Here is a 27050-nt window from a genome sequence, read left to right on the forward strand (position 1 = left end):
GCGGCCGCGGGGCTTTAGGGCGGCGGAGGGGACGGTGTCGGTGGCCTCGTCGGGCGCTGCCCGCGATGGAGGACGTGGGGTTGGTGGCGGCGCGGGTGGGCGCAGTGTGGCTGGCGCTGGTGCTCGCCCTCATCGTGCTGCCCTCGGCGCTGGGCGTCTCGCTGGGCATCTCCGAGGCCTACATGTGGGTGCTGGTGAAGACGCTGGAGGTAGGCGGGGTCTGCTGTCCCCTCAGCCCGCTGCCCCCTCAGCCCGCTGCCCTTCCCGAACACGCCGGGGTGGCCCGCGGGGCCTGTCCCGCCACCCCGAGGGACTCCAAAATGGCGCCCCCAGGGTCGGCGTGAGGGGGGCGGCTGGGCCTGTTTCCCCTTCCCCCGGCCTGGGCTGCTGCTGTCCGGCCTGCGGCGCCGGCCGGCGCGTTTGTGCCTCGTCCTGAGAGGAGCCGGCGGGCTCCGCTGGCCGGGGACGGCTCCCTCCGGCCGGAGGAAGCGTAAGTGCTCCGCCGCCTCCCGCCGCGCCCTGGGCGGTGGCGGCCCCCCGGAGGCCCGGCGGGCAGGTGAGGGGCCGGTCCCGCCCGTGAGGCCCTGCCCGGGGCTGGGGAGCCGAGAGGAGCGTCTGTGCCCCCGACCCGCCTTGGGGAGCGAGCGAGGGCCGCGGAGGGGAGGGGGTCGGTTCCCTCCTGTCTGGCGTCATCCGTTTGTAGTTTTGGAATTCAAGCCCTTAGGCAGAGACCGAAATCTGTACGAATTTAGTGGTTATGCAGACTCCGGCGTGTGCTCCTTGAACCCGCAGGAGTGTGAAATAAACCTTGTTACCTAAGGCTGTACCATGTCCTGGGTGCGGTTGTCTCTGCTTAGTGTTAGCTGTTCCCCACCCAAGAGAAAAACTGCGTGCTTGGATATAAAAGCCTGGCAGCATCCCCAGTGCCTGTGACAGCAAGTGCCAGGAGTGCTGATGCTCAGAGATACGGACTGCCATCGGAGTCGAGCGCCTCAGTCGCTGTCTTCCCCCAAATTCTCTGGAATAGCAGGTTTCTCGCAAAGGAACTGATTTCTGGATGTGGTTTAGTTTTTATGTGTGTGAAAATGCTCCTTCTGAAGCTCACGGTGGTGAGGAAGGGTGTTTTCAAATGGCAAGTGGAAATGATCTGGTTTAAATCTTTATGCTTTTTTTTTCAAGGAGGAGGGGAACCCAAACCAACGAAGCAGTTGTAAGAAGGAAAAGTAAAATGATGCAAGGCACAGTCTTTGGCAACGCAATATACATCAGTATGTGACTATGGAAAGTAGGTTTTGTCTAATTTCAACTTGTTCGATGAGGTTTTCAGTCAAACCTTGCTCATGTAGTTCAGTGCCTTCAGGATCCTTGGTGCGCTGCCAAAAAAACCCACCAGCCACCTAATAAAAATGGCATCTGTTAAATGCATCTTCAGTTAAAATGTTTAAGGCTTTTGGTGAAAGTGCACCTACTTGAAGTAATTTCTGGGGCCCTGATGGTATGAGGATAACTGTTAAGGGTAGGAAATGTGGCTGTTACTGGAAGAAAATATTTGTATAGCAGAAGGTGAGAAGGTGAAGGTCACAATGGCCTGAGGGAGCAATCCAGATGGCCTAGTAAGATAGTCTTGTTTGGATGACTTGCCTTCACGTGTGATTAACCACAATTCACATTCTTTATCCTTAGATCATTAATCATTATTTTTTTAGTGTCAACAAATGTTGTGGCAGGAGGTGACCCAAAATGTCTTGGGCAGAAATATGGAGGAGCAGCTGATGGCATATTGATGATGGTGACTTGTAAGAGCTCTTCTGATGCCTAAGGGAGGAAATAATGACTTATCTTGAGAGTTGCCATTACTTTTGCATGAAATATTTTCTGGAATTACATGACATTTGTTATATTTAAAATATATGATATTAATGCATAATTATATTGTACACAAACATTATCTATATAAAATACTATCTATATATAAAAAAGAGAAGCCAGTGACAAATTGGGAAGTCTTCTGAGGAGAAGAGTCTGGTAACTTGGACTTGTTACAGGAGAGTGAAGAAGCTCAGTCCACCTAGGTAATCCACTTACCTCAACTTGGCCTTGCTCTGCCTGTGAATTCTTTATGCCCTCAGAATACCTGCATGGGGAGAATCCCTGAAAGTAAGTGTCTTGTTGTGAAATGTCTTTTGGCTCACAAGTCTGTCTTGGTTAGCAGCCTGACAGTCTGATAGTCTGCCAGCCAGTTCCAAGTGGTGCCTGCAAGAACCACTGCAAGATATGTGTTGTCACACCTGACTTTTCCCTGCCAAAAATCATGTTAACAATGGAAAGTGTTAAATATGTAGCTGCTAGCCTTGTGCAGTTGCCCAGGTGCCTGAAGCTTCCTGGGCTGTTGAATTGAGTGTGCAGGTTTTCTCCTGAGAAGCAGCAGTCTGTTTTGTGGCTGTGTTGAGTCATAGGGTGCTGCAGTCTGATGGCTGAGACCTTTTTCAGCACAGTGGTTAACTTGATAGCTTCCTTAAGCTTCCTCTTGGGAGATCCAGGGCTGACAGCCAAGGTGGTCTCCTGTGTCTCTTTGCAGGAGGGTGGGCTCCTGGGCCTGCAGAGCACTCAGTCAGGATGGTGCTGCTTCTGCTGCCTTCGTTGACTCTTTGGGCTAGATCACGGGAACTGTCTGCAAAGTGGTGGCTGTTCGTGCACCTCAGCTGGATACCAAGTTGCTCTTTGGCTTTGCCTCTTTATATCCCAGGTGTTGGCACAGTGGGAGCACAGGGACTATGCGGTTTGTTTCCTACAGCATATATTGTCAGGTAATGGCATGTGCATTATTCAAGCTAATCTGTTGTGAGGGCCCAAGTCTGTCAATTTGGGCACCATGGTACCAGAGACTAAGTAGATGAAGAGTCTTTAGTTCTGTCTGTTGTGTGGTACAGTTCACTGTGGTCCACTGTCATGTCAGATGAAACAAGGCATATAAAAATGAGTCTGTGGTGTTCAGTTGTTGTCTATGCTGTGGTATGGAGCAAGTTGAGGATGATACTGGACTTGTGCTTGAATTTTTTTCCTGCCAATAAAAATAAATCTGTTCCTGCTTGTTTCAGGAGGGCAGAAGCTTGTTCCCAGTGGTGCAAGTATGGCCCAAGAAAAGGGAGGGGAAAAGCTCCTTTTAGGAACAAAGTGTTCTTGTACTTTGACTATGTGGTATTACTGACAAGGGAGATCAGTTAGTGCACAATAGGTTTTTCTCTATGCTGCGCTGCCTCAGCAAGGCACGTGCTTCTAAGCAAAAATACAGCATGTACAGACAGCAGTGTTCTCCTGTTGGGCTGTGTTCTGGGTCCCATTTGACCCTTAAGTACTGCACTAGGGATGGCCAGCTTTATATGGAGTATCTATTTTTTTCTGTGTGATTATATATTTTTTTTTCCTATGTGAAAAAGGAAAAAAGAGCAGAAAAGCATAACCAGCTGTGGTAATACCAGAGGAATGCAGTATGGCAGGCAGACCACTTGCTGTTAGAAAACCTGCTTCCCCCCTCACATCCTTCAGGTGCATTAACTTGCTTCTGAATTGTCTTACCAAATTAAGCAAACTTCTACAAAACTGCTCACTTCTGCTGGTGGCTTCCCTTTCAGTGTTAATAGAAGGATCTCTGGCACAATGTTAGCATGTTTCTTTTTTTTAAATGTTGGATTACTGCTACAAAAGCATCTCCAGCAGCTGTTTGCTCCTATGAGGAGCTAGTCTGTGCTAGTGACCTGCCACGCTGATGCTTGTGAAATCGCTTGCACAGAAATCTTTCCTATTGCTGAAATGCTGGGGACTGCCTCTTGCAATCATCACGGCATGTTGCACTTCTCCCTATTCCCATCAGTTTGTAGAAAATCTGGAGGACTAGTTTAGCCTGTGTGCCTATGTATTTGGCAGTAGCGATGATCCCCTTGAGTGATGATCTCTGCTTGACAGACTGCTGCTCACCCTGTTAAGTAATTCCAATACACATTTTTTTCCCCCAGTCTGCTGTGTTTTTTGGGGTGCGCCTAGCTCCCAGAGACTTGTCAGCAACACTTGTGGCAGACTGCCCTGTTTACCCTTTCTAAAGGGAAAACATTTATTTTTAAACTGCGTAGTGCATGTTACTTGTGAAGTGTTAAGAAATGCGCTGGCCTGAGGGAAGTGAAGTTACTAAGTCACACTTGTGTTAAGAAACAGCCTGGCTGTAACTAGCATGATGTTATTGTGTATTTTTAGGCTCGTGCTTTGTTGACAGCTGCAAGCAGTTTGAATGCACTCCCCCTCTCCCTGATCTCTCAAGGCTCTTCTGTTGTGGGGCTTGGAGTTAGCAGAGAAAGCATTTCTTGGGTGGTTGGTTTTGCTGGTTGTGCTGTAATGCACAACAGATGCTTGAAGTAGTAGGTGTTTTTCATGTCCTGCAGCTGATCCATCTGGGTTTAATAATGGCCCCTTGTCGCAGAAGCAATTTCTGATAGCTGCTGCTGCCCTGCAGAGAATGTGCATTTGCTAGACAACACTATTTGGTAGCTAGGAGGTGCAGCCAAAGGTACTTGTGTTGCAGATGACCCCGACAATGAGAATGGACCTAAACTTGAGAATAATATACCTGTAGGGGAAATGGCTGTGGTGAAACTGTAGGTGGTGGCTGTGCAGGGTAGGTGGAATGGGCTGTTACGTCCTGTCTCGGGTATGCCAGGCTGCAGCTTCTTCCCATGAACCACCCTCAGGATTGCGTGTGGTTCTGGGTGTAAGGGTGGGGAAGGGAAAAGGGGAATGGGTAAGCTAATAAATAGGTGAATCATTGTGGGTTTTTGACTGTTTCCTCTTTAACTCAGTGGCCTTTGAAGCAAGCTCTGCTGACTAATGTCATTGCGCAGTGTCAGTGAAGGCCTCTGTGTAAGAACTGCTGGGCAGAGGAGAAACGGAGAAATCTGAAGTGAGGGAGTAACTGAAGGCTGCCAGCTCAGATGTTAACAAGAGGCACGTCTTGGAGATGTGCCTGATGTGAATGACGCATCCCCGTTTACAGGGCTTGGACTGACTTTGGGAATAGTATTTTAGAAAATCTGCTGCATAATCTTGAGGTTAAATGTGTTAACTTCTGTCTCCAGCTGGGTACTTCAGTCACTTGTGTGACAGTTAAACGATAGAAGAGTGTGGATTTCTAGGGGTTCCATGGTAATAATTTATAGCTATGTAATCTCATAGGATGCTTATAACTAACCTAAGAATACAAAACTCTGAATGTTCTGCTAAGAATGCAGGATAACATCTTGCTTACCTGAGTGTTGTCTTTGCCATGTACTTGGCATCTTAGAGCATCAGGCCTGAAGTAGCAGTGGGATTCAAGAGTTCTCACATACTTCTACATGTTTGGGGTTTTTTTCCCCTTTTTTCATCCTTCTTAGTTCTAGTGACACACTCACTTTGTGGAGGGGGGAGGTGATTTTTGTCAGATTCTTGTCTTTCCCTGCAATATGCTGTCTGCTTACCCAGGGAAGTGGCTGAGTCACCATCCTGGGATGTATTTAAAAGATGTTAGATGTGGTGCTTGGGGACAAGGTTTGGTGGTGGATTTGGCAGTGTTAGGTTTATGGTTGGACTGGATGATCTTAAAGGTTTTTTCCAACCTAAATGATTCTATGATTTGAACTTAGACCCCAGTCCCATGAAAGATTATATATGTTTTCCACAGATTTAATAACCAAGGCTCCTTGCATGTTAAGTAAGGTTGGCACAGCTGGGGGTGACCCTCTGCTAACTAATACAGCATCCTTCTGGTCAATTCTGACCTGTAACTGCTCTCAATTTCACATCATATGAACACTGGTATTTCTGATACCGTTGGTAAGCAAATGCTGTTAAAATAACAGCAGCTGTATTCAGAGCTTGCCTTAAAGTAACAGTTTGTGGAGCTGGTGTAAAAGAAGCTGTTCAGTGTTTCTGTTGCTGATGCCTTTGGTGTTTTCCTGTAAAGCTGGACTCTGTTGTTGTTTGGATACCTGTTCATCAGGAAGGACTTGCTATTCAACTCGTGTGCAGAAGAATTTGGAAAGCTGCTTGGAGGCAGTGACAAGGATGTCCCATCAGAATGAGGAAAAGATGGCTTGGGAGACCACAGAGGACCTTTTGCCCTCACTCGGAGATGGTTGCTCCTGTTTGTGGTGGTGTTTTCCTCTACTCCTCACACGAAACAACCCAATAATTGGCATGCAGGTTTTGCTGCATTAAACAATGTAGCATTGGATGGGAGGTGCTGTGAAATCTTGCTGTTACTGAGGTTTGGAGAGCCTCCAAGGAGGAGTTGCATCTAAATTAGCATATAAACTTTTGCCCTGAACATGACCTGGCAGTGCCTTTAAGTAAGGGATCACCAGTGATCTAACTCCATATGACTCCAAATTTCAGTCATCATCAGTAATTCTCTTTTGAATAATTGTCAAGCATTGCTATTAAGCCAGAGGTGATGTAAAGGTGATAAATGGGGTGAAAGGCAAAGCTCTGTTAGGGAAACAGGGGAAGTCCCTGAAATAGTTCCAAATAACTTGACTTATGATTGATCCTAACAAAGTGTCTCTAGATGTGCTTCCATGAAACAACATGTCAAGCTTGGCTTTGGAGTAAGGTTTTTTTGATGTCTCTTGTAAATGTGTGATTTTTTGCCTCTGAGGTCTAATTGGATCTTTCTCAAGTACTGCATAGGCCCTATATATATGGGAATTGCTTAGTGATGCATAAGTGAAATGTATCTTTTGGCATTTTGTATAGGCTGTTGACTTGCTGTGTTTGGTTTTTTTAAGGTGCTGATAAATTAGAAGCCTTTCCTATGAGGATGAGGAGAAAAACCTTCTCAGTGAAAGGTTAATACGTTTTCCTTGCTTAGCGAAGTGTAGTATCTTCAGACTGTGCCTTGTGTGCTTAAAGCATCCAAACTACTTTGTCCTGAGTAGTTGGAATATCAAAATTTCAGAATCAGACCTGTAGCAGTATTGTGTAGTTTCTGTGATCATCCTGTGTTTTAACTTTATGTATGAGTTCAGTGGGTAGCCCCAGCTGCAAAGCTATTTTTAATCTGTTCAGGAGCCTGGTGTTTTACGCTCATTCCCCAAAACTGCTTCAGGAATCCCTGCTAAAGGCTTAGATCTGCACCAAGGTACTCAAGACTGCCAGCTCAGCACTAGCTGACAATCTGGGAGAAGCCACGTAGATTTGTGTCAGTGTTACTGGTAAGTGATAAATCCAGAAGACCTGCCAGTCTGCTTTTTGTTCATCTTCAGAGTAGAATGGAGGCTATGGCTTATAATTTTTTCACACTTTTTGATCCCTAGTACACAAACACATTATTTTCCCCTCTGTGGGATGGCTCAGTTTACATTGCGATGGCTCTTTGTAGCATAAAGCTGGTCTTTAGCATAGGAACCAGCTGAAACGGTGATGGGTGCCGCAAATCCCTAGCTAGCGGGAAGGAAGGGAAGTTACTCGCATTGCTGCATGCGCTGTCACTTGTTCTCCAAACTGGGTGTAAGCAAGCTTTTCACTTGATCAGTGTTCAAATTTTGGTTTTGATGATAGTGCCTTTATTTCAGGTGCCTGAGAATAAGCGGATTAGATTAAGTAAAAATGTCTTGCTGCTTGTTTGTTGGAACATGCATAGTTTTTGGAAATATAGTGGATTGAGAGAAGAAGAAAGCTGACATAGAGGACTGGTTTGGTGTACCATCTGGTAGACATGGGCCCTTGTGAATGCCTGAAGGCTCCTGGCCAAGAGGGATAGCTGGTCTCATCCTTGCTGGTTTTAGGAAGCATGCTTAAATCCCCTGGGAGATCTGACACCAAGAGTAAAACTGCCTCAGCTATTGATTTGTGGAGCACAAGTCAGCTGTCCCCTGGAACGCTCTGTGCAACCTTTGTACAACGTGCCACTCTGGTGTCAAGCTTGTGGCGGTGCTCCCATCTCCTGGGAAGGCATGGGTTAGAGGGCAAAGGGAACTATTCTCTCCAGCATTTCTCTGTGCCCCTGTCTGTCCCCTCGTCCCCCAGGTGGGGTACTGCAGCTTTCTGGAGTAAGATGAACCTGTGGACCAAAGGCCAGGCTACTTTGGAATCAGGAATGTACTTTTGTGAATGGGGCAGATAAATGCATCTAAGCAGTAGGAACTTACTTGGGTTATGTGACTTTGCACTTTTTGTCAGCTTCGGGAAGACTCCACTGCCGCCTCTGCATAGCCAAGTGTCAAAAATACTGAAGTACAGTAGGATGTTGCAAACTTTTTTGTCTCAGTGGCTTGTGCTGAGGCTCAAACTTTTTGACACTGTCTAGCATGGACTTGTAACTTCAGGAGAGCTTATGGCTCAGGATTAAAGGGAAGGCAGGGGCAGGAGATGTTATAGTGGGGGTCTGCTACAGGTCACCTGACCAGGAAGACTGAGTGGATGAGGCTCTCTGTAGACACACAGGAGCAGCCTCTTGTTCACAAGCCCTGGGCCTCATGGGGGACTTCAACCACCCTGATATCTGTTGGAAGGACATCGCTGCAGTGCGTGAGCAATCCGGGAAGTTCCTGGAATGTGTTGATGAAAGCTTCCTTCTCCAAGTGACAGCGGAGCCAGCGACGAGAGGTGCTATGTTGGACCTTGTTCTCACCAACAAGGAGGGGGCTGGTGGGGAGTGTGAAGCTCAAAGGCAGCCTTGGCTACACTGACCATGAAATGGTGGAGTTCAAGATCCATAGGGCAGCGAGGAGAGTGTGCAGCAAGCTCACCACTCTGGTCTTCAGGAGAGCGAACTTTGGCATCTTCAGGGATCTGCTTGACAGGGTAGGAAGGGATTAGGCCCTGGGGGGAAGAGAGGCCCAAGAAAGCTGGTTAATATTCAAGGATCACCTCCTCCAAGCTCAGGAGTGGTGCATCCCAACAAAGAGGAAGTCAGGTAAGACTGCAAGGAGGCCTGCATTCATGAACAAGGAGCTCCTGGACAAGCTCAAACACAGAAAGGAAGCCTGTAGAGGGTGGAAGCAAGGACAGGTAGCCTGGAAGGAGTATAGAGAAACTGTCTGGGTAGCCAGGGATCAGGTTAGGCAGGCCAAAGCCCTGATAGAATTAAATCTGGCCAGGGAAGTCAAGGGCAACAAAAACCCTTTTTACAGGTATGTTGGAGATAAAAGGAAGAGTAGGGAAAATGGAGGCTCTCTCTGGAAGGTAAAGGGAGATCTGGTTGCCTGGGGTATAGACAAGACTGAGGTACTTAACAACTTTTTTTGCCTCAGTCTTCACCAGCAAGGGCTCCAGCTACACTGTCCAAGTTGCAGAAGGTGAAGGTGGGGACTGGGAGAAGGAAGAACCACCCACTGCAGGAGAAGATCAGGTTTGAGGCCTTCTAAGGAACCTGAAGTTGCACAAGTCCATGGGACCTGATGAGATGCATCCATGGGTCTTGAGGGAACTGACAGATGAAGTGGCCAAGCCACTGTCCATCATGTTTGAGAAGTCCTGGTGAAGTTCCTGCTGACTGGAAAAGGGGAAACATAACCCCCCCTTTTAACAAGGGAAATAAAGAGGACCCAGGGAACTACAGGCTGTTCAGTCTCACCTCTGGGCCTGGCAAGATCATGGAACATATCCTCCTGGAAACTATGCTAGGGCACATGGAAATTAAGGAGGTGACTGGTGACAGCTAACATGGCTTCACTAAGGGCCTGATGAATTTGGTGGCCTTCTACGACAGGGTTACTGGTGGGCTAGGTTTTGATTACCTGTTTTAGAGTATTTGGAAGATGAAAACTTACTTTCTCAGCTAGTGTATATGGCTGAGACCCATTAGCCAAGTATGTTCTGACTCTTCAATGTAATAAGTGACTTACCTGCTTACAGAGATTTTAATTCGTTGAATACAGTGGTTCAAGTCTGATCAGAGAATGATTGTGTCAATGTATTTGCTGGTTGGTGTGTACCCCCAAATCAATTTAGTGGAAAAAAAATGTAGAAATGGAGGTATTGTGAATAGTTTCTTCCTTGAATTATGTTTCATTTTGGTATTTCCCAGATCTTTTATGGCCCTAGCACTGCCAAGGATGATGTGTAGCTGGAAAGTACTGAGTTACTCCTACAGGTAAAATTAGTTCTTGGAACAGCTATTGCCTTAGCAGCAGGACTGAGAAAACAAATATATTGACAGGGTAGGTTGTGATTCAGCAAGGCCCGATATAGTAAGCAGTCCTGTCTGTTCCTGGGAAGTTATGTGGTGGAGATTATCTTCATGAGTCAGGATACTGACCCTTCAGAAGGGAACTGCATCCCCAGATGCCTCACAGCTCTGTTGGAGGTGAAAACTGCATGGTTTAACATTGGTCTGGGTCCTTTCTAGGCAGACCAGCGAGGACCATCTGTATGCTGTTAAAAAAAGTATGCCTTTGATACTGCTTAAATTGTTACGGTTTGAACAGGATAATGTCCTGATCTTTTGATATGAGCTCACTGCTGCCAGGTCATCTGTCTGTCTTGGAAATGTCTATTATAACAGCATTCCTAGAAACAGGAATTTCTCTCGTGAGGGAGGAATTAATGTGTGTAACGGGGAGCCACACAGTCAGTCCTCTTTGGCTGAGCTTTCCATCCCTCTGCAAAGCTGCCCCATAGGGAAAGGAAGGATCCAGGCCATAAGGGCTACTCTGTCATCACGGGCAGGCTTTGGGGCAGCAAAGGGCTTGTAATCGTTAACCCAGTAAAAATGAGTTGAGATGTAGGAGGAAGAGGGGCTGTTTAAAAGCACTGTGTGGAACTGAGTCAGCTGAAGGTGAAGAAAGCCTTTTGGCCTGAGAAGAGGTTAAACTGGCTCCAGAACCATCCGGCCTGGAAATGAGGAGGTCTCCTGACACCCCTGTGGTTCTGCCACAGTGATTTGCAGGGAGCAGAGTTGCTGGGAAGCTTTGACACTTGGAGAGCAGAGCTTACTTTATCACCTATTTCAATCTCCTTCTCCCAGCCTACCCACTAGAAAAGAACAGGTTAACCCCAGTGAGCTGACAGCTCTTCCCAAGGGCAGGGAAAGGGGCTCTCTCCAGCTGTACACTACATCTGGTGTTTTGACCTGTTTCTCTGCTGCTCAGAGTTCTAAAATGCCAAGAAATGAGCAGTTGCAGAGTCAAGGGAAATTTCAGTTTTGTTGAGTTTGGAAAAATCCTGGGTGCGATCCTCTTTAGACTGAGACTGAACTTAAATAAGACTAACCATGACTGCAAGTGCTGTTCTGGTTTTTAGCAGAGTTAGCTGTGTGCAGGCCTCAGTTTGACTTAATCCAGTCAGGACTGTGTTTTTTTGCTTCAGTATGGTGAAACTACTCTGAAAGAAGACAAGCTGAGTTGCGATGTGTCAGCTCTGTGAGCACATGCTGTGTGCTCAGGGGCTGTTGTCTAGCTCGGCTTGTGGAGCTTTCTGTGCAGCCACGGCTCCGTGTCTGGTGTGCAAGTAGCAAGGCAGACTGAGGCCCGTCAGGCTTGGCGGGGCTGTGTGTCTGAACTGCAGCTGAAACACCTGTGAAGCGCTGAGTCAGCTCGCCGAAGACAGGCAAGCAGAGTTGAGAAGTACTTGCCAGCACTGAGTGGGTTTTTTTGATTATTAAATACACCGAGGCAGTGTTTCTTCAGAGGAACTGTGTGTGGGTTTGTGGACACATCTCTGAGGAAGATGGATGGTGATTACTTGGTAAAGATATTCTTTGAAAATCACAACCTGTCTGATTAACTGTTGCTTTTTTAGGTGACTCTTTTTCTTAAGTCAGTACTACATTTGTGAAATTGTTTTCTTTCTCTTCAACAGTGGGCCACCATACGGATAGAAAAAGGTGTCAAAAAGCCACAGCCACAGATGCTAAAGACTCCTGCTACTAATGGTGAGAGCTTGGGGTAAAGTCAAATTGGTAAGACTGATGTTCTAAAGTAGGAGAACTGAATCCCTTCAAATGGAGAAGTTAGATGTGTGCGTGAGAGAACTGGGGAAGAGGTGGGGTGGTTGCAAGCTAACTGTTACGTCGAATTGTTTTGCAATGCTACTGGCACAAGAACGGTTCCTGCAGAATGAAATGCTGCTTTTACTGACTTGTACTGAATGATTGAAAAATCAGGGGATGAGGAAATAAAGGGTATGAAATAACATTAAGTTTAACAAAACGAAGTAGAGCTTAAGATGGAGACTGTCCTCTGTTGAGGGAAATTTTTGAAATACGGTATGAGCTTGATTTTTGTCTTGAAAGCTGGCTTTAGGTCTCTTTGCTGGGCTGCTGGCCAGCTGTCTTAGTCCTCCCATGATCAGAGTACACTTACGATCTCGGAGGAGAATGTTTAGGGGACAGCACTTTTCTTTCCCAAGCTTCGTGCTTGTTCTGTTGTAGGACTGCTGGATGGAAGCATGTGGTGTTTCACCCCCTGGAGTTAACTGTGTTTCCCAGATGAACTTCTTAAATCATTATCTGTAGAAAGGCAGCTGAAGAGTTGCTTCATATTTCTTCCTTTAGCCCAATTTTGAAACTAGTTCTTCTACTATATCTTAACCCATACTCTGTGTGTGCTGTGGTAGGCTGTACTAGGTCAGAGTTGGCTGTAGGACTTTGGAGTTGTAAGTGCAGGGAGCAGTCTGAAGTTGCCCCAGAAATAGGAGAAGGCTGCACAAGGCACTGCAGCCAGTGCTTGGTTTTCTCCTGATTCCTGACTGCCTCAGTACTTGCTTTTGACATCAGTGTCAGCATTTTCTGTGTGCTCCCTCATTAGGCAGCACAGCTGGAAACAAGACCAGCTTGCCAGTTAGTAGACAAGTCAATTGTTACCTGATTTTATGAATTAGCTCATGTGAACATGATACAGTATATGGGATGGAACTACTGTTTTGTCTCCAAAGGAATATCTTTATCAAAACACTGGTATTGTACTATCTGCAGGCCAGGCATGAAACAGGCTCTGATAGTAGCAGATCTGACTGTCAGTTAGCACCTGTAATAATAAACTGGAGGTACTGTACAGCAGCTCTTAAAAACAGGTTAAAATTTGTCTTACTTAATTGCTGACTTTAAAGTGGCTGACAAAAAGTACATCCTGTATCACTCACCAGTGTCCTGAAAGTTGTGGGGTTGTTTTTTTTGGGGTGAGGGGAAGGCAAGGTGAGTGACTTCCAAATAATGTCAGTGCCCTGCTATCTGTGTTTCACAGGTTGTCAGTGATGCAACAAGATATCCTTTTCTTCCTGTAAGGGTGATAGTGTCCCATCGTGTCACGGGTCAGTGACAGGGCAAGAGATTCAACTGTGCTGCTTTAGCCATGCAGTAGGTGCTCTTCCTAGACATCTGATCATTCTGGCATGTAGTTTTTTCTTCTCTAGAAAAGAAAGGTAAAGGAGGAGGGGACCCAGCTAGTAGATTATGTTCTATAAGCTATGTTTCCATAAAACTACAAGTGCCTGTTCCCCCCTGTATGTGTGACTAATGTGTATAGTGCTAATATGTGCTGTAGTTCAGAACCTGGGCTAATCTGAGTGCATTCCACTCTCTGGAGCATTCAGTGATAGTAAAATGGCCTCTGCAGAGTCCTCTGGGTATCCCAAGAGGAGGATTCCCATTTCAGTGACCAGGACCTCTCCTCTGGGCTCATGCAGAGAAGTAAGTGGAGATCAGCCCAAGATCTCATCAGCTGTGATGACAAGTTGCCACTCTGTCTTTCAAGAACTGGGCCCTCACTATAAGAAAGACATTGAGGTGCTGAAGCATCTTCAAAGAAGAGCAATGAAGCTGCTGGAGGCTCTAGAGAACAAGTCCTAGAGGAGCAACTGAGGGAACTGGGGAAGAGGAGGCTGAGGGGAGAACTTATTGTTCTCTACAACTACCTGAAAGGAGGTTGGAGTGAGGACAAGTGATAGGACAAGAGGACACAGCCTCAAGTAGCACCAGGGGAGGTTTAGAGTGGATATTAGGAAAAATTTCTTCACCAAAAGGGTTATCAGGCATTGGCACAGGCTGCCGAGGGGAGTGGCTGAGTCACCATCCCGGGAGGCATTTAAAAGATGTGTGGATGTGGTGCTTAGGGACATGGTTTAGTGGTGGACTTGGCAGTGTTACGTTTATGGTTGGACTCGATCTTAAAGGTCTTTTCCAACCTGAATGAGTCTATAATGACTCTAGGTAATTCATATAGATGATTGTATGCAGGCTGTGTTCAGGTGGTTTTATGGATGGGGATACACAATCGCACTGGCAGCCTGAAGCAGACTTTTTAATGTCCTTTTTATATTTGAAATGAAAATTAAAACCTTTTTCCGTTGTAGGTGGCTCTTACTGCAGTAAGCTGGAGTCTAACTATTCCTCACTTGAGAAGGTATGGGGAGCAGGGGAGATGTGGAGTCTGCAGTGCCAAGCTGGGCTCTGTATATAGCTTTTGAGAGCTTTTTAAGCATAGGTCTGACTTGTGATTAGGAGTCTGGGTTCCCGTATGCAGATGAAAGTACTTAAGGGCCAGGACAGGTGTAGCTCTAACAGTGCAGTAGATAAGCTGGCATCCCCTGAGGTGACAGAACATGGACAGGTGGAGAGGCCCAATTGTATTATGCAATATTTACTGAGGGAGGAGAAATTCCTGGTGATAACAAATTATGGAGTAGCTGATTAAAACGGGGTAAAGGTTAAGTGTCTATGGTGTGTACACATATGCATGTTAAGTGCTGAAGGAGAATGTGTAGCACCTCTTCCATCTTTTCTGAACATCCAGTCCTCACTAGGAGTTGGGTCAGGATAGGAGGGAGCGTTGCAGATGTATGTGCAAGGGCAAGTTCTCCTGTTCCCAGGCAGAGCAAAAATTGTCCTCCCCAAAGGCCTTAAAAAAAAAAAAAGCTTTTAGTCTGAAGAAGAGGAGGCTGAGGGGAGACCTCATTGCCCTCTACAACTACCTGAAAGGAGGTTACAGAGAACTGGGGATGAGTCTCCTTAACCAAGTAATAAGCGATGGGACAAGAGGGAATGGCCTCAAGCTGCACCAGGGAAGGTTTAGACTAGATATTAGGAAGCATTTCTTTCCAGAAGGAGTTGTTGGGTGTTGGAATGGGCTGCCCAGGGAGGTGGTGGAGTCCCCAACCCTGGAGGTGTTTAAGAGTAGGGTCGACTTAGTGCTGAGGTATCTGGTGTAGTTGGGAACTGTTAATGTTGTGTTGGTGGTTGGATTGGATGATCTTCAAGGTCTCTTCCAACCTAGACAATTCTGTGATTCTGTGAAAATCCAGTGTCCCTCAATATGAGAGACAAGAGAGCATGACTGAGGAGACACCACCTTTCTCTGCAATACCAAATCCAGTGTATTTCACAACTGTTGCCACAAATGTCAGCCAGTGCCCCTGCATTGGTGTGATAAGGAATAGTCCCAAGAAAAATGTTGGCTGGTGTAGCTGCTGTGTGGGGAATTACCTGGTGCTGTCACCTCAAGGTCCTGCTGTGTTAGAGGGCAGCATGTTTATGTGCTGGACCCAGTGGTAGCTCTTGGCTCAGCAGATGCTTGGAGGTTAGATGTCTATCTCATCGCAGCAGAATAACCAGCTCTCAGCTCTTGGTGTGGGTGTTGGCTGTGTCAGAAGGCTGTTCACTTCAAGTTGGTGGGTTTAAAAACCACAAAAATGCTGTTAAGTCAGAGTTCAGAAAGTGACATCCACTAAAAGAAAGTCTTATGCAAATAATGTTACTGTAAGTAGATAGTGTAAAATATGAGTCTGGTGTAATTAGCTGACTAAGAGTATGTGAGCTCAAAGACTTAGGGGTTGTGCTGAGACACTGAGTAAAGCAGCAGCTACAGTGTTTTTAGGTCGAGTGATGTTTGCTGTACTGCTGCATAATGCTGCCTTTTAGCTGTCTTTGGCAAACTCAGCTCTACCCATGGCCAAGGGATTAAAGGCCATTAAATGTTACTTCTGATTACAAGATCACCTGAACAGCATGTGTTTTAATTCTGTTCATATGTTCAGGTGCTGCTGAGATCTTGGCTCAGAGTAGCTTGTGCCAAGGCTGCCAGGCAGCTTGTGCGTGGGGTGTCGTGTGACAATGACAGTGCAGGCTGGTGAGGCAAGAAGCTACAGCCACGCTATCGCTATCGGCTGTGCCAGCAGTGAGTGAAACTCGAACCCTGGGCTGGTTTCAGTCAAGCCTTGGAGCCGGGCGAGCCAGCTGCTTGGCTGGTGCTGAACCAGGGGTTGGATAAGGAGGAAGCGTTCCCAGTTTTCCTGGGAACTGGAGAGGAGAGCGGTACTTGTGCGATGGGTGCTGGAGAGTTCCCCTGCCCAGTTTCTTGGCTATGGGCTGCTGTCTCCCACCCCAGCAGCAGCTTGTAGCAGACAGGTTGGGCTCACTCGCCTACAGTCCTGGATGTTTCACAGCTTGGAGGTTTAAAGGACTGACTGAGAGAAAAATTGAACCACAAACCAGGCCTCTGGTCCGGGTTTAAAACACAACACAAGTGTAGTCCATTGTGCTAAATGTCTGATGCGGTGCATGTTTGTATAATTTAGATCCTGAAGGGCATGTGGGTGTTTGGATGTGTCATATTAATGATTTATGTTTATAGGCTAGTGATAGAACAGTGCACTGAGATGGTCCACTGTTGGAATTGCATGTCGTGGCCACCAAGTTCAGAGCTGAGGTGCTAATAGGCTTTGTTGCAGTATGACATCTCTCCTGCATGTTGTTCTTTAGTGTTTACCTCAGTGATTTGTGGGACTTGTATCTTGGAGCTTCTTGTATGTATGCTGCAGTGCAATACAAAGATTTTCCATGTCACTTGTAATTTTAAATGTTGCATGTGATTTGCACAGCAGATATATTCACAGAGTTTTTCTGCTGGCAAGACTTCCTTGGGATGCAGATTTCCACATTGTGGGATGTGTATTTGTGGGAAGGTGCCTAGTAGCTTAAAACAGTTAGGTGCTTCCTCCTCTCCTGTTTTTTATCTCCACATGGAAGCACAGAGATTATGCAACTTGTCAGAGGGTGTCTGACAGAGTAGCAACCTGAACTTGGACCTCTGTAATCCTAGTTGAGTGTCTCAGGGGATGGTTGTTCTGGTTAAATGTTACTCTAGATTTCTTCAGTCATCAATTTTTGGAGCCAAACTTGCTTACCAGAAAGCAGCTACTTGATCTTTATATTTAGCTTACACAATTTGTCCTTGCCTTTGAAAGCTCTAGTGAGAAATTGGTGCTTATCAGACCATAAATATAAAGAAATCAAAACGGGGGGAGGAGAGGGAATACTTGACTATTTGTGCAGCAGTTCTGAACTCTTCAGGTTTCTTTTCTATTGCCAGGCATTATGTGGGCAGAGTTCAATTGAAACACAGCTGTTAGTGACAAACTAAATTACATAAAGGTACCTCTAGGCACAATTTATTTTGACTTTCTCTTTTTTTGGAGGGTTTTTGTTTGATTTAAACTAAAATAAAAAATAGTGTGGTCCTGTCTGCATATAGAAAGGACGTGTGTTGTGAAGCGAGGGAGGTGTGTTTAGTTCAAAGCTGGTCTGTGCGCAGATGTCAGGTAGCTGTGGTGGTCTGGGGCTTTGACGGGCAGCTGTCGAGCATGTCTCAGCTGAATGTGGCTGTGGGACACTGGAATGTCTGACAGGAGACAGGCCTAGGGGGAAGGGAAGCCCCTGTGGAGGAGACTGAATGCCCTTAAATACTCAGAGCACCAGGAGAAGAGAATGGGAAGGCCAGGGTCTCGCTTGGTTTCCTCTGGAAGCATAAGATGGTCTTGGGTAAAGTTGCTAAGTGGGATGGTGGGAAAGGGTTTGCTGCCTTGCTTCACCTTCAGTAGGCAACAGAATGTGATATATTTGCTGCTCGAGGTGTTTATGTGAGGAAGGGGAGCTAAAACTGGCCTGAGTATGCTGTGTTCAGCTACCCGTCTGATCTTGCTCTCATAGGACAGTAAATTTGTCTTGCCTTGTAATGCAGAGCAGTGAGTGATTTGGAGGGTGATTGTTACTGTATAGAATTATTTCCTCATGGTTACTCTTTCATTCCCAAGGTATCATTGAAAGAGATGAAACACCTATGGAGAAAGAAATTGCACGTCTGCATCGAGTGGACTTCGAATTCTCTGACATATTCTACTTCTGCAGAAAAGGGTTTGAGGCTATTGTGGAAGATGAAGTCACCCAAAGGTTTTCCTCTGAAGAGCTGGTGTCCTGGAATCTCCTCACAAGGACTAATGTCAACTTCCACTACATCAGCCTGAGGCTGAGCGTAGTGTGGGGCATCGGGGTTATAGTGCGGTACTGCTTCCTGCTGCCACTGCGGTAAGCTCGTGGGTGCTGAGGGATTTTGTCAGCCTGGGAACACGTAAATACGTGTTTTCTTGAGAAATGGCATCTCAGCTTTTTTAACCCAAAAGCATCATTAGCAGATACAGAAGATAAACCCACCTGAACTCACCTTTGAATGGTTAAGAAGCCATTCAGAACACTTTTATCTTGCCATTTACTGGGGAGAGTAGGTCAGGGCCGGTGGGTCATCTTTTCTGTGAATGCTTCCCCAAAGTTGTCTGTATTGTCAACATAAGCATAAGTTGGGTGAGCTCTGACACTCCCTGACACTATATGCACTGAGGATCTGAATCTGCTGCCTTTGCTGGACCATGATTTTGAGCAATGTGTCAGGGAATTACCGGGTTAGAGAACTGGATATGTGAAGCATCTGAGGAATAATTGAATTCCTGCAATCCCTTTCCATTTTAAAGGGAAAAGTATATTTAAACGAGCAAAACTACTTATTTTGATTTAATGTCTCTTTTGTCTGTAGCTTTACCCTCGCTGCCATTGGGATTACCTCAATGATTGTGGGGACAACAATGGTGGGACAGCTGCCAAACAGCAGGTAGGTGCTGCCTGTGGTGTGTGCGGAATGAACTTGCCAAGTTATATCAGTGCAAACTGCTCAAGATTAGGACTGGACAGATTTTACAAGTGGTGGACTACTGATAGCCCACTCCACCCACAAGCTTGTGGCCTTGCTTTTAGTGACATTTTGAACTTGGGCTGAGGTTGGCTTCTTGCCAGGCTTGGCAGTGAAGTTGGTGGTTTCTGATGGGCTCCTCTTACTGTCATGAGAGACTCAAGGGAACATTGTAAGGGAGAACAGTGCTGGGATAAAAAAATACCCAGTGAGGAGATGACAGCCTTGCCTGGGTAAGTGAGAGCAAGGGTATGACATGTCTTGGCTGAGCTGCTGTAGAGAGTGAGTGGTAGAGCTGGGAATATCCCTCTGTGCTCCAGAGTACCAGGAAAATTTCAGTCCTGAGTTGTGTTGAGTAGGCTGAAAGTTATTGTGTGTGTCTAGCTGCTTTCCAGGATGCTCCAGATGCCTGTTATTTCTTTCAGTGTGAAAAACTATCTGAGTGAAGTGGTCCACCTCACGTGCTCTCGCATCCTTGTCAGAGCTCTGTCTGGTACTATCCATTACCATAACAAGTAAGTGAGCTGGTGTTACGATAACAAAAGCGTGTGTGTACTTCTACGTGTGTGAGTTAACCCTTTTGAAACGGGGCAGCTCTCTCCTGACCTGCAGGTTAATGTCACACTAGATGCTGAGTCACCTGACAGCTTTGTGAAACTGCTGTGTGTGTCATGTGGTGATTAGTGCGCTAGTAGTCTAACAAAAATTAATGTAATTGCAGGGAAAACAAACCTCAGAAAGGAGGAATCTGTGTTGCCAACCACACATCACCAATAGATGCGATCATTTTGACGAATGATGGATGCTATGCAATGGTATGAGGAGATCTGTGACGACCACAGCCAAGGGAGAGAGGCCAGGAAAGGGAGAGATTGTGTGGTATTGATTGTGAAGTTCAGTATTTAATTTTGACAGGAGAGATAATAGCTTGAGCACCAGTCAGGGGGGAAGAGTGTAAATTGTGTTGAAGTTGGTCTACAAGTTCTATGCTGGTGAGGTTGTCCTGGCAGTGTCAATGCTAGGTGCTCCATCTGGTGAAACACTTGAGATCTGCTTCCACACATGCATCTAGATCCTTCCAAGGGAATGCGTTTTAATAGCTTTTCTGGACACTGCCCAATCCTGGTTTGCAGTCTCCAGTGTGTTTGGGTTTTTTGAGGGGGGTGCAGAAGAGGAACTTCCACTTTTTCAGGCGTCTCATATGCTCCTGTTGGGCTTGCAGGTTGGCCAGGTTCACGGTGGACTAATGGGAGTTATTCAGAGAGCTGCGGTCAAGGCCTGTCCTCACGTCTGGTTTGAGCGCTCAGAAATGAAAGACCGCCTTCTAGTGACCAAAAGGTGAGGTGTGGGCTGGAGCAGGGGATTGCAGTGCTGCTGTAACTCTGGTAACTACTAGTGCCTGAGAGCCACGCCCGGGTATCTAATCCCCAAAGAGTCATGGAACAATCAAAGACCCAGATGAGGAATTAGAACTTGGGAAAGACGGAAGCCCAAGAAGCTGATGAGGTTGCAGTGGGAGACAGGGAACTTGGAACCTTGGGCTCTTGAGAGGGCAAAAGGCCGACTTGCGAAAGTGTCTTCTTTTAGCAGGAGCTGTATCTAGTTATCTTATTCCAAATGATGACTGCTGCTTATCAGTGCTGATCACAGGGTTATGAGTTATCTGTAATTCCACGTTACTGTAGGCTGGGATGGTTCAGGGCATTGCAAAGTCAGTGGTTGGACTAGATGATCTTCAAGGTCTTTTCCAACCTAGATGGTTCTGTGATTCTGTGAAATGGGGGTAGATGTAGGTAGAAGTGGAAGCAATCACTGTAGTAGTGGCTCAACAGGAGTGAGTTGGAGGGGTGGTATGCAGCAAACTGGATCATTCAGAGTGACCCAAATATGCCTGCTTGAGTGGGCTTTGGAACAGTAGACTGCAGTCAAAATGTCAGCTTCCCAGGTCACTGAGGAAGGCTTGAAAAGTTTATACAGGGTGAAACAGTTCAGAGCAGAGGCTCTGATAAGGTCTGGATTGCAGCAGACTGTCACAAAACATCTTGTTTGGGTAGCCATCAGCATAATAACTGGTGTGATGAATTCAGATAGATGTTTTGAAAGGATGTAAAGATACTTCAAATTCTGGGACTTTCTGCTGAAGAGAAATACTGATGAAAAAATGGGCTTTCTGTGGTGTGAACTGTCTTGACTTCATTCAATATTGTGAGCCACTAGAAATAACAAGCTTTGCTCATTTGGGTGAGGGGCAAAAATGTGCCTAGTTATAAAAGTGAGCTGCTTATGAGGGCAGTTGTCTGTAGAATGTCACCAAAAGCATACCCATTTGGTATGTGTAGTACTGTGAGAGAAATTCTTCCTGATTTTTAAAGAACTTTCAGGTTAATTTTGACAGGTGAACCTCTTCACCACCTCATTGGCCTCTGTGCAGCAGGACAGCTTTGCCACTTGTTACTCAAATCCTGTGAGCTGTAAGCATTTAGGAGTCCTCCTTTTTAAGAAATCTGCTGTTAAGTAAGCAGAGCCTGGATGGACCACTGCACAAGACTTTTATGTAGGTAATTCCCTGCAGGTTGAGTTGATCAGAGTTAATTGGACTGACTTAATGACATACATTTGTTAGCTTCCCTGACAGTCATTAATAAAATAATACAGAGGAAAGAAAACAGGATGTTGTCTCAGTATAATACACCAGGGGCCTAAGGCATGGCTTGCACAAAGCTTCAGGTTTGTCAGAAACAGAAAAGCAAGTACAAATTAGTGTACAGTAAAAGCCTTTGGTTTTAAACAAATGTGTTATTTGTAAATATATTTCTAATGTGCATGTCTGGCTAAAGAAGAGTGGAAAGGAGCTGGTTTTTAAGCTTTCATTGTGCTTCCACAGACTCAGGGAACATGTGGCAGATAAAAGCAAGCTCCCGATCTTAATTTTTCCAGAAGGTAAGCTGAATTTTCCTTATCTCCACTCAGTGTAGATGTCATCCCTGTTCTCTTTTCATGGCTTCTGGTGCTCAAATGTATCTTTACCTCTGGCTTAGATTTTATTAGGGCACTCCTATTTTTCATCTTTAATGTGAGATTAGATGAAAACAACACAATGCTGTTGGGTCTCCTGGCAGAAGCTGTAGGCATAAGTGGGAAGATGGTTTCTTTTGCCCTGTGAATATTTCACCATCCTACAGATCTAACCTCAGCCTTGTGCTTTTTGTCTTACACGTGTTCTGACTTCATTCAGGCAGTCAGTCACGAGACAAAGAATGAAAGCAAGCGGGGGGGAGATGCTTAACTTACTCCCAAAGGGTCTGCATTTGCTCTTCAGTGAGCGTAAGACCTGTATCTTGATGTAGTGTTGCTACTGAAATGTGGTAGGTTGTGTGAAGTAATGACTTTAGTTTCTCTTCTGGACAGGCACCTGCATAAACAATACATCTGTGATGATGTTCAAGAAGGGGAGCTTTGAAATAGGAGGGACAATCTATCCTGTTGCAATCAAAGTAAGTGGAAATAGCTGGCTATTGAAAGTTTGGGTTCTGTTTTTTGCCAGGGTGGTAGGAAGCTGTCTCAGTACAACTGCTAATGAAAGCACAGTGGCTCTGGCAATTGGCTCCATGTTGTGGATGACTCCGGGAGGATAAGTGACTGAAAGGAGAAAGTGAAGGCCTTCAGCCTGTGGAGCCTGTCTGGGGTCAGCCTGGTGGGGTCAGCTTCTTCCTCTGGAGAGCTGGAAGGAAGGGAGATTCAGCTAGTCCTCAGCACTGAAGGGAAGAGAATCAGGCAGTTTGCAGCAGACTTGTCTGTTTGGGCAAATGGGTGACATCTGCTGCTGGACCTGTCATGTAATCACAAGCAGCACTAATAAGCACAGGCTGATTTTTCTAAGCAAACATGTCAGTAGTGAATTTTCTTACTCTGGCACGTGACTGAAGAGCATCCACCTTGGATCTGAGACAGGCTCTGGTGGTCTTATGGGGAAAGGGTTTTATCCCTTGTGTTCAAGGAAGAAACAGAATGACCAGATGTGGGTGTATCTAGGTTTGCTTTATTAACAACTCAGAATTGGGCCAACGCCGTAGTGAATGGCCAATATCCGAAGGACTTGCGCAGTTTCTATACTGTTCCTAAATCTGTTACCCAAGTCCAAAGTCTTTGTAAATTTCCACTCAACCTTTTAGTTCTTGATTCTCATCATTTATTAAAGTTCACTACAATCCCCCGTCTCAGCTGAAATCTTCTCTTCTGGTTCCAATCCTTGTTTCACTTTCAGGGTCATCTTTCGGGTCATCATCTTCTTCATCTTCCTTCACAGTTTTATCTCACACAATTCTGAGACTTCAAGATGTTCTGTTAAAAGCTTAGGTAGAGCAAGCAGTTTCTATGTCCTAAATTCTCTTAATCTAGCAAAACCCCTGTGTTTAGTTGATTCATCATCCTTTGTTAAAACTGTCTCTCGAGGATTAGCTTGATGGGGTTTTAAACCAGCCTTGGGCTGGGACTATACAAGGACCAGGCTAAGAACACTTCTCAGACCTGTGGAGCAGCATTCTGGTTACCTTGGTAGTATCACAAGATAGCTCAGTCCTGAACACATTTCACTAGGCCTTAAAATCTGTCTCAAATATACCAGAGGTTGTATTTAAAATTCTTCTACAAATTGTGTTTTGTGACCCCTTACAGTATGATCCTCAGTTTGGAGACGCGTTCTGGAACAGCAGCAAATACAACATTGTGAGCTATCTGCTGCGAATAATGACCAGCTGGGCCATTGTCTGCAACGTCTGGTACATGCCACCAATGGTTAGAAAGGTAATCTAGCATTTGGTTAACTGATCACTGTTTAAGAACCTGACTGTGTCTGTAAGTGCCTCTCTTTAGTCTTTTTTTTCTCCCCAAAACACCTCCCCACCCCATGTCTTCAAATCAGAGTTTTATACTAGACTTTTGTTAATGTTGACTTTGATGTATGATTGGACTTAGCTTTTTCTGATGCAGCTTGGTACCATCAGCAGTGCATCAAATATGCAAAGGATAGCAGTAAATATAGTGCTATTCACAGTAGCAACGGTCTTAATGTTCCATCCTGTTGGAGCAACATTTTCCCCTAATTTCAAACACTTTAGGGGAAGAATGAGCTAAATGATTGTCACATTGGAACATCAGATTGTGTTGGCATGATAAGGGATGGATCATTTGGCAGTGAGCTAATTTGATGAGGCAGCAGATGAAAAGTGTTATGGAAGTCTGTTTCAAATTCACTTCTCTCTGATTATGTTGGATTCATGACCCTTGAAGGAAGGCGAAGATGCAGTTCAGTTTGCCAACAGAGTGAGGTCAGCCATTGCTCGCCAAGGAGGACTGACTGAACTTCCCTGGTGAGTGGTGCTATCCTTGTGAGACTTGGTGGACTATTCGTGTTAGTTTGAGATGTGCTTCCTCCCTTAGCTTTGTGACACATAATGTTCAACTTTATTCCACTCAGGAGACAATGAGGGAATAACTTCACATGCATGTATGTGAAAGTACAAATAAAAAAGATGCATAAAGTCTGTGGAGCATGTAGCTCTTATGCAGTGAGTTTCACCTAAAGGCTTGATGCTTTTGAAGAAGGGCCCCTTCACAGTTATTTCTCATGTTGAGATTAAGGAGCGGAAGTGAAGTTACTTGGCAAAGCTGATGAACAACAGAAAATAAAACACGGGGCTTGAGGAAGTTGGAGCAGAAAGCCTCATGTCCTACCTCAGTAGGTAGCAGCATAATGTCTAGGTGTCATAGGACTGTATGAAACAAACTTGAGAGCAAGATTCTGATGAAGAGAACTGGCAAACTCATTCAACTACGAGGCCCAGCTGGCCCTCTGAGTGATGCAAGGCAAGAAACGACCATGGTGTTGCAGAAGATTGACTGCCTCTACAGTCTAGGGAAATAGCATCCCAGATTGGCAAAGATTTCTATGGTAGGTGCAACCTGTTACCTACATGAGTAGGCTGCTTTAATGGGCTAAACTCAAAATTTGGACTGTGTAAGCATTAAACATGCTTCAACTTGGGTGTTCTAGAAGTTTTGAAGAAAAGCTTTCTTAATAATCTTTTAGCTTAAGACTCTAGAGTTGACTAAGATAATACAATACGTAGTTTCTAACAGTGGTAAAAATCATGATGGGTTACTATTTTTTCTCTTGCTCTGTTCTAGGGATGGAGGTCTGAAACGAGCAAAAGTCAAAGATACTTTCAAAGAAGAACAGCAGAAAAACTACAGCAAGATGCTAGTAAGAAATGGATCAATAGGAAGTCTGTCTACAGGAACAGAGTCAGACTGAGTGGTGGTTCTTGAAAACTAATTTTGCACAACCAGCCTTAGCAGGAATAATGTTTTGTAATTTAAAAAACCCCAAACACAAACTGGAGCAACAAAATCCCTCATATGTATGCATATTGCCTGTGTGGCTGGTGCAGAGCCTGCCAAGGGCAGTGTCTCTATCTCCTTCCCTTTTCACTCTTCTCGCTCTGTGCCCCCTCCCCATATTCATGTGATGGTGCACTGCAGCTCCTGGTATTCTTGAGCTGAATGTGTGGAGGGACAAAAGGCCAAAAGCACCATGAGTTTGTCAGGATGAAGGGGAGTACACTGAACAGATGCTGTCAGGACACTGGTTGTGAAGATACCTCTTGTTTATGGTACTCAGAAGCTTTAAACATAAAATTCCTTTTTCCTGTTGCTCAGACTTTTAGTTGTAGATGACTTAAATAACATGTTTTAGGGTGTTGTCAGAGCTGTAAGGTTGACTCTCTTGGTTAGCTTGCACCTGGATGTGCAAGGGGGGAAGGGAAGCAAGGGCCGCAGACCCTCAAGGATGGGCAAGGAGCTGCCCTGTCAAAAGCACAGTTCATGGACCATGAGGAATTTGGTGGCCTTATAACATGGTATTGCCTTTATTGAGAACTGCTACCTGAGGGAAGATAAGGGGCAAGTCCTCAATCTCCTTGTCCACTGCTACTGTCAAGATGGCTTTCTTGAGATCTGGAGCTGTAAAGGTAAGATACAGTAAGCAGCTGGATAATGTAGCTGTGATAAGTGAATTTTTATGAAGTGGGTTTTCAAGACAACCCTTCTGCAAAAATCACTGCTAATGGCTTAAAGATCTCAAGAGAGCCATTCCAGAAACACACTTTCTGTTGGCCTGGGCTAGCAATAGCTATCACAACTATAAACATAGGATCCCTCAGTCACCTGTGATACAAGATGTGGCATGTTCAAATCTGCAATATATTGCTGTCTGAATGTAAAGAAAAATAAATTCTATATTTCTAATGGGTTTTGTGTGGCATTTATACTCTTCTCTAAATGTGTATAAATAAAACAGTTACACTTCCTGAAAACTTAAAATTAGGGTCATGAAAACTTTAGTCAGTGGATCAATTGTAGTTGAGCTCTTACCCAATTTCTAACCTGACTCTTCCTTTTTTTCACTTCCTTGTACTCTAAGGAACATACATGGCTTAGCATTTATCCTTTCTAGGGTAGGAGTGGCTCATCACACACACTGAACTTGAAATTACAACATGAAGTCACATCAGGGAGACTCAACTAAAGATTCTATAGTTAACTGGAAAGCAACTCTAAGCTTCTAAATTTGTAACAAACTGAGTTCATTTGTAAGTAGTCCTTTCCCGTAGCAAAGAAATTTCTAATTTAATGCTGAAAATAAATTACTGTTCCACAGCCCATAATCAAGTTTAAAAATCTGTTAGAACATAGTCTCCAAAAAAAGGGGTTCCTGATGTGTTTTCCATTATCCCTCAGTCCATGCACTTACACAAGAACAAATATATTTGTTCAGTGAATATTATATAGGCATGCAGCATATCGTACTTTGCTTTGGAAATCTGGTCATGAAGCCTGTTGGAGGTGTGTGACCCTGGAAAAAAACATTGGCAAGGGAGTCTTAGAGAATTGTTTTTGGGTTAACATGGCAGGCCTTTGAGAACAAAATTGTTTATATTAAGAGGGTTAGAGTGGCAAGATGAGTGAGACACAGCAAAGGCTTTATGCTTAATGTGAACCTAGTTCAACTTTGAA

The 27050-nt window shown here is 45.2% G+C and overlaps 1 protein-coding gene across 4 annotated transcripts; it reads left to right on the forward strand.

Annotated features, from left to right (window-relative positions):
* LOC141943021 (glycerol-3-phosphate acyltransferase 3) lies at positions 1 to 26282 on the forward strand. Of its 4 annotated transcripts, none has more exons than XM_074867439.1 (12): positions 1 to 209; positions 11827 to 11899; positions 18052 to 18322; positions 18825 to 18899; positions 19403 to 19492; positions 19699 to 19792; positions 20200 to 20315; positions 21862 to 21917; positions 22386 to 22471; positions 23652 to 23780; positions 24267 to 24346; positions 25164 to 26282. In XM_074867439.1, exons 1-12 carry the CDS (start codon positions 66 to 68, stop codon positions 25288 to 25290), a joined length of 1341 nt encoding a protein of 446 aa, XP_074723540.1. In that variant the 5' UTR covers positions 1 to 65; the 3' UTR covers positions 25291 to 26282. The 4 variants fall into 4 exon arrangements, with proteins under 4 accessions (XP_074723540.1, XP_074723542.1, XP_074723541.1 ...); XM_074867441.1 differs by lacking the exon at positions 1 to 209 and adding an exon at positions 1252 to 1285; XM_074867440.1 differs by lacking the exon at positions 1 to 209 and adding an exon at positions 6588 to 6632.
* Positions 26283 to 27050: the final 768 nt, after the last annotated feature.

The sequence above is a fragment of the Strix uralensis genome, chromosome 4 (assembly GCF_047716275.1).
Source record: "Strix uralensis isolate ZFMK-TIS-50842 chromosome 4, bStrUra1, whole genome shotgun sequence".
In the NCBI taxonomy this organism is placed as follows: domain Eukaryota; kingdom Metazoa; phylum Chordata; class Aves; order Strigiformes; family Strigidae; genus Strix; species Strix uralensis.